Source organism: Physella acuta, unplaced genomic scaffold (assembly GCF_028476545.2).
Source record: "Physella acuta isolate Inbredline_101_S28 unplaced genomic scaffold, ASM2847654v3 ptg001131l, whole genome shotgun sequence".
NCBI lineage: Eukaryota > Metazoa > Mollusca > Gastropoda > Physidae > Physella > Physella acuta.
The window spans coordinates 252,637-260,892 of NW_026732648.1; the positions used below are offsets into that span (position 1 = coordinate 252,637).

At 33.1% G+C, this 8,256-nt stretch overlaps 1 protein-coding gene across 1 annotated transcript; it reads right to left on the reverse strand.

Moving 5' to 3' along the window:
• Positions 1-352: 352 nt before the first annotated feature.
• On the reverse strand, positions 353-6,347 carry LOC131956167 (GTP-binding protein Rit2). Its single transcript, XM_059320591.1, has 5 exons — positions 6,136-6,347; positions 2,446-2,502; positions 1,765-1,838; positions 1,285-1,476; positions 353-973 (listed from the first exon to the last, which is right to left on the reverse strand). The coding sequence occupies exons 1-5, from the start codon at positions 6,209-6,211 to the stop codon at positions 716-718; spliced, it is 657 nt and encodes a 218-aa protein (XP_059176574.1). The 5' UTR covers positions 6,212-6,347; the 3' UTR covers positions 353-715.
• Between the last annotated feature and the right edge of the window lie 1,909 nt (positions 6,348-8,256).

Below are 8,256 nucleotides of genomic sequence, written 5' to 3' on the forward strand. Positions count from 1 at the left end.
AAAAAAAGGAATGTTAGCATGATAAGATGCTAATTTAAAAAAAAAAATACGGCTGAAATGAAACTCAACAGAGTGCATGAGGGTATTCACTTTTACACTGTATACAGTATATCAATTGTTGCCAGCATTTTAATAATTGATGAGAGATCATTACATAAAATGAATGGTCCAATTTACAAAAACAAATTGAAAATCAACTAAACGTCAAAATTTGGAGATATTCTGATAAATTTTTTTTGCCTTGTTTAGTTAAGAAAACTAGAATTCAAAATTAGCTGAAAAAGTATGGAAAGTTATATTCTTTACATGGGTAAAACACATATTCCAATGTTGTAATCCTGATTTTAATACATTAAACTACTATGCTGTAGATTTCCAAACAACTCATTAGAAATAATGTATTATAGAATCATTAGTATTACAATCCAGGTAGCTCTCAATAATATATTGAACTGATGTAAAAAAGCAGAATTATTATGGATAGAGGGCAGTGGATTAAATTTGTAAGGGCTCTATCCATCCAACTATTCCCATGAATAAAATAAAAACACAAAAGAATTTTTATTTTAGTCTAAAAATACTTTTAAAATAAAAAAATTGTCAAAGTAACTGTGTCTATTTTGAATGGTTACTTTAAAAACTATCGTAATTAATTATGCAACTGCATAGAATCAATACATACCTACAATAAAACAGTAATTTTCCTGTTATTCTGTTAAGAATCTTTGCTGTGCTTAGAGGTAGACCCTTTTCTGAATAGATGGTTTGGTTGTAGAGAAGATAAAAGTTTTTTCACTTTTCCTTGCTTCTTTTTAGAGTGTGGTCCCTGTTCAAATTTTTCCTTCTCCTTATCCCTTATTGCTCGCACAATACCATGAAAAACATCGTCAATACATTTCCTTAAATATGCAGAAGTTTCATAGTAGCGACAACCCAACTGCTGTGCCAGGGCAACACCTTCTTCATATTTTACCTACACAGAATATAATAAAAGAGTTCATTTTTCCAATATAAATACTACATATGATTTTAAGCTAAAAAGTCAATTTTTTCTTTAATTCTATTTCAGATGTTTATAAAATGTAAATAACTTTCAATGAAGCTTTAAGATAATAAATTCCCAACCACTGCCACACAAACCATGGAAAATTTTGACCATACAATTATTTGTAATATTATTACATTAAAAAAAAATGTATAGAGAAAATTAGTTTAAATATATATTAAAACTCCAGGCCTAACCAACTGTCAATAAACAAAACATTATGTCTGTGATCAACTAACCTTTCTCTTCTGTTCCAAATCACATTTATTACCAGCAATGATGACAGGTATATCCTCACCTGACCGTACGCGGTTGATTAGATTTTTGTAAGTGATTAACTCATCAAAGCTACGTCGGTCAGTTATAGAGAAACAAAGAACAAAACCTTCACCGTTTCTCATGTATTGTTCCCGCATTGCTGTAAACTCCGTCTATGATAAAAAAAAATATTTTTTAGTAAATAAAAACTCTACCAGCAACATGTTTAATTTTTCCTACTTCAAAAACACAGCTTCAACTATGTTTTTAAAATGTAGTGACCTTACATAGAATGTTATAGAGTGAATTTGTGTTACACATACTAAAGATTCTTTTAGAGTTTTCTACACTGTTATTTTATACATTTAAACTTGAATTATTATTAGCAAACAATACATGAACAAAAATAATAAGCCTGGTTTCACATCCACACACCACATTAAGATGTAAGCACCACAGACCTGGCCAGCAGTATCCAAAATGTCAAGATGAGCTGGTTCATCATCAATGCGACACTGCTGTTCAAAAGAATCCTCTGAAACGTTATCATATATAGGCACTTGAGTTTGTTGAAAACAGATACTACACAAGTGATTTCAATAAAATTTCTCTAAAACTAAAAATGTACATAAGAAACTAATTTTAAGAACAACTTGCAGAAGTAACTATTAAAAACTATAGCTGATTTGATTTAAATTTTTTAGATATTGTTTATCTTTTCAAAATTTTAAATCTTTATCAATGATTGAAATCTGATTCTGTATTGAAAACCAACACTTGTTATAAACATATATTGTCAAGTAACTTAAAAATGTTAATCAATTGAATGAATTAAGGAGAACTGTAACTTGGACACAATAATATTGCACTGATACATTAAAATAAGAATTTCATTGGCAGGGCAATACAGAATTGCATTGAGTTTTAAATTTATTCTGGGGATTAGGGTCAAAATGATGTGCTATAAACAACATGTCACACTGCCAGAGAACAGGGTAGTGCTAATTTTATCTTATGAAACAGGAAATAAATGTGTTGCTTATTCCGTCTTAAGGCTGTGATTATTATTATTACAGTAAGACAAAATAAGCACTTCCAAAGAACAGAGAGTTGCTATATTTTTAAACCTATTTCAAACCTACCAATTGTTGGATCATGGTATTCTATAAATCTGTGACTCACAAACTGGATGACCAAAGCTGTAAAATAAAGGTGTTTTACATGGTTACAGAACATGGCATGTCTATTTAACACTTTATATGATTTGACTTATAAAGCAAGTATAACAGGCAATTAATCCAAAGCCAACAAAATACTACTGACATGCATTTGCAGCCTTAAGCAGGTAACTAACTTTGAATGCAGATTTACAAAGATGTATATGCAAGATATACACATTACTTGGAAAATTCATGTAAAAAAAAACTACTTGGCCTTGAGTTAAGATTTTTGTGTTTTATTGAATGGTAGATACTTTTAGAACTATGTATATTTTATCATTGTGAGATACAGAGATAATTATGATCTATAACAGTGGTTCTTAACCAATCTCAAATGATTTGGGATCATATTTTGCAAGTGCGGATGATAAAATTAGTGGCTGATGACAGTTTAACACAGTAATAATAAAGTGTGCCAGAATGAGATAAGTATAGTGGCGTGATATTTCTATATCCTGGAACCTTAGATGTCAACACACATGCATCACAACTCAATGCAAACTATATAGACATGTAGTTAATCTTATACATCTCTGCTATGACAAACATCCTTTTTATTTCTATAAAGTATAAATGTGTCTGGAAGGTGTCATATTATTATGATATTACTAATTAATTACTCTTAAAAAAGGCCTACGGCTGTCCTACTCCAGCTAGAGTTGTAGAGTTGAGTACCACAAGACTTTATCTTAATATATATTTATTAGCCTATATTTAGGTTTAACTATAATAGTAACTAGATTTCTAGATCTGGATCTAGAATAGAAGAGTATTTATTCGTAGTTCACTTAAGATGGCTATTTGTAGTGAAGTACAAATAGCGATGGAGGTTATTTGTACATTGACCAATCAGATTATAGGAAGTTATCTGTACACTGACCAATCAAAGTATAATGTAAAATACCGCCCAGTTTAACCTTTCTACTCGTGATACAAGTTTAGAGACGCACACTCTACAAGAAAGTTTATTACAAGATGGACGCCATTATTTTGAATCATTCTTAAACAGCTGTTTTGAAAGCTACAATTAGTTGGAGGCTGCTATTTAAAGCTTTGGAGGAGTTGCAGAACTGTATTTTTATTTTTTAAAATTCAATAATAAAAGCTCAATTTCTGAGTTAAGTATGTTTCTTGTTAATTATGTATGAATAGTAGCAAACAAATCAAACATTATTTAACAGAACAATAAACAGTTTTATAATTTAACAGTAAACAGAACAAATTAAAGGATACCATATCTATCATATGTAAGAGACAAGTGACTCATCAGTGGGAACAACATGGCTACCTTGTACGTGTAGTAAAATAATAGCTGCTTTATATAAAAATTCCTTAAAAAATCAAGTGGTCTGGGTATCTGATCTTGTATTGATACATGTTTTTATTGAGAGCAACAAAAAAAAAATAATAATTCAAAACTACTTGCTGATTAACAGCTTACAAATATTCAAAAACTAAATATGCATTTCTAAAACACAAAAGTATTGTCACATTCTGGACCCTCTTTGGATGTAGTGTAAAAGCTGTTAATGGTCATCCTTAAGCCTTAAGATTTTAAGGCGATTTTTACCTCATTATCACAGATGCCAGACCCCCATTCTTATCTATAGTAATAGTAATCATGAATTATCTTTTGATATCTATATTTCTTCTATATAATATAGACCTGTGTAATTTATTTGAATATAATTATTCAATAATTATTATAAATAATTAGGCCCTAATAATAAAATTAGTAAATAATTATTTAATAATTGTTGTCTAAAGACAGTAGAATCTAGTTAAGTAATTACAGCTAGGACCTAGGCGACCTAGCCAAATGTTTAAGGGAGGAGCGGGGGAAATGCTGTGTACAAATAGTAATAGCCTTCTGAAGGCTATTGGCACTGCACTACAAATAGCCTTCTGAAGGCTATTCGAAGTAGAGTGTGAATGGCCCCAAATGAATAGAACATTAACATCACTAGATCTAGTCCTAACATTCATATTGGATGATTATAGATACCAGTGTCCATGCCATAAAATAGGTGTTGGGTTGTTAGTAGTATTGTAATCTCCACTAATTTAATGGTTAGAAATTAGCGTTAGGCATATGGTAGAACCAGCGTAAGGGTTAGGGACAGGGTTAGCATTAACATTAGCCAGCCATGTGTTTATTTAGTTAACTACCAGTAGCCTAACACTCCTTTTTAAAAGAATATTCCATTGTCGGACACCCGTATAAAAATTCGGTAATCTATCGTATTAGGTACGTAAAATCGCCCGCGGCTAGTAATGTACGAAACAGTTACCTCATTGTCAAGGTTTTAATAGAAGTATATTGTGATATATTTGTGACAAATATTATAGATAAATGAATAATAAACCTTAATCAACGGCTAAATATATCAAAATAGGCAAGAAATTAACAGTAAACAGCAGTGTTTGCGAGCAGGATTTGCTATATAAAAAGCAGCCATCTGTAAGTTAGAGTGACTTCCCCTGAATCTTGCGCTATAAGTTAACAATAAAAAAATAAATAAAGATTGCTGCTATAGTTTATGAGCATGGTTGCATCTGTTGGAAACATCGCTAGTCTTCATTTATTAGGCCTACTGAAAAGTTTTAATTCAGTTGTTTAACTCTTTAAGCCCGTAATTATTTTCACGTTTTACCGGAATTATTTTTTACCCCACATTTTTTTTCAGTACGTAATTGAATAGCCTACACACTGAAATAAATTTTAAGGAATTATTTATTTATTGAAGAAAGATAATTACTTAGTTTTAAAGAAGAAAAAATAATTAGTTGATTTTTTCGTGCAAAAATTACGCTTCTGTCGGGAAAATTAATAATAAGAATAACTTTTCATGAGTTCTTGTTCATAGAAAACGAAAGTACGTCCATTTATCTACAAAAATCATGGATCGGATTAGTCTTAGTATAAATACTTTAATTTTCGTTAATTTTATAATGCGGCGACGTAAACGTTTAGACGCGGCCGCTGAACGGCATTCCGCAGTGTTAAAAAATGCCGTTTTGCGAGTTGGTTTACAAAAAAAATTCTATAAAATACAAAATCGATCTAACGAGAAAGCTACAAGAAGTAAATACAACGAAAAATGGCCACTCTAGCGTTATCATGACCTAGATTTACGATTAAAAACTTGGATTATGAAAAACAACGAATTAAATAGAGAAAATTTTATCGGATGCTGGGAGCATCATTACGGTATGGCAGGCCGGCAGACCGACCGCTGGGAGCGTCGTTACGCCCCAGGTACATAAATGAAACAAGGAAACATTTTTGTATTTTTCAAAACATAAATCCTCCTCAAACTGTGAAATAATTATCAAAATTTAAGGAGTCACCTGTTTTTCACATTACTAGTCGCGGGCGATTTTACGTAGATCTAGATCTAGATCTACCTAGGCAGGTCTGGAAGATCTAGATTTCTAGATCTAGATTTAGTAGATTAAGTAGGTGTCTAATAAAATACTACATCTAGGCCTAGACTTTCAGGCCTAGAGTCATAGACTATCTACTATCTAGAATCTACAGTAGGCCTAGCTAGACTAGATACTGATAGAATCGTAAGAATAAAATAATTATAATTTATTAATTTTTCATACCACTTTTTCCCACGCCTCCGTCACCGAGAATAACAAGTTTATATTTCCTCCTTCCTCTTGAAGATTGACCAGACATTGCTGGCTGTACTTGTAAAGCTTCACGTCATGGTGAGAAACTGAAAGTGTACAAAAAAGCCAGAAATTGTTATGGGTAAACGACGTCTCTACAGACAAAAACAAGAGCAAGTTTAGTATTCCGGCTGATGTCTATTTTAAGCAATTTACTACAACACTTACTCAGGCTGCGCAATGAGCTTATTGATTGGTCGAAAATATCTACGTTCTATTTATAAACAAAAAAAAAAAAAAACAACTGGCGAATAGGCTTAGAGCACAATAGAAGAATGCAAGTCAAAATGTAGATCTAGATTCTAGATCTAGATCTAGATCTATAATCTAGAGCTAGATCTAGATTCTAGTTCTGATTTTTAAAGCCGTCAAAATTGATAGTTTAATGTTTAACAATAGCATCAGACAACGAATTTAAAATAGCCGTCACTGACCTTTGTAATGACTGCAATGACCAATGTATCAGTCAGACAAAGCAAATGTAGATCTAGAGATCAAATAAAATTAATTTTCTAGATTCATCTAGATCTATAAAAGATGTAGCCTAGCCTAGATCTATACCAAATTCTGTATATAAGATCTAAAATATAAATATCTAGATTCTAGATCTCTAGCTCCTTTGCCTCGGGAGACAATGGAATCTGGCCAATAGAAGTAGGATAAAGATGTCAAGCTCTGTTGTGGCTGATAACATTGGTCTGAAATAACGAAGATCAGATAGGCCTACTAACTATTATCCTTCTTAATCTTTAAATCTAAGCTAGTCTAGACCAGATGAAAATAAAATAATGCACTAAATAGAGCCCAATAGATCTAACTGAAATCGAGATCTAGTAAAGGGTCATCCATAAATGTCAAATGACGTCACGCTTTTTTTGACGATTTTTACCTCCCCCCTCCCCCTCCGTCACACGTCGTCACAAAAAGCCAGACCCCCCCCCTAAAATGACGTCGCACCTCAGCCTACAACCCCCCCCCCCCCTCAAAATTGCAGTTGAATTGTTCTCAAAACATCTCTATTTTTCCTAAATCTTGTCTGAACTCTGTCAAAATAGAGTATTTTAATCAATTGTTATTACAATTTATTAAAACAGTTTTCTAAATCGCAAAATAACGTCTAAAATTCGTTTTCTAACATTGTTCTTTATAAAGCAAAAGTGTGACGTCGCACCATCTGAACCCACCCCCCCCCCCCCCCCTCCCCCATTTATGGACGACCCGTAATCTAGAGAACTAGACTTCCCGAGGCATTCTAGTAAGTTTGCCTAAACAGACTGCCCAAAGACTCAGACTATCGTCATATGCAATTATTTAATTACTTGTACTAGCTTTTAATAGCTTCAAATTGTCTGTGGTAAGGAGTCGTCCATAAATGTGGTCAGCACTATGACCAGCCGCATTTACTTTCCCTAACGTGAGTTAGGTACCCATCAGAGCTGGGTGGACTCAGGGACGGTCTTCTGACTTGAACCCGGATTCAAACTCGAGAATAGCGGGTTAGCAGTTCAGCTCTCTGCCGCTAGACCACTCCGTCCATGTTTAAATGTTGAATAAATAAACATTTACACTTATGTTATCTATAGCAAAATATAGAATAAGATGAATGATAAACTTTGCGATGATTCATTGTAGCTTAGGGGTCATCCATAAATGACGTCACGCTTTTTTGGACGATTTTTACCTCCCCCCTCCCCTCCGTCACACGTCGTCACAAAAAGCCAGACCCCCCCCCCCTAAAATGACGTCACACCTCAACCTACAACCCCCCTCAAAATTGCAGTTGAATTTTTTAAAAACATCGATATTTTTCCAAAATCTTGTCTAAACTATTACAATTTATTAAAACAGTTATCTAAAACGCGAAATAACGTCTAAAATTCGTTTTCTAACATTGCTTTTTTATAATGCAAAAATGTGACGTCGCAACATCTGACCCCCCCCTCCCCCTCATCACACATCGTCACAAAATTACGGACCCCCCCTCCCCCCTACGAGTGTGACGTCATTTATGGATGACCCCTTAGGTGAAGTTTAAGTTTTGGTAATAGACCT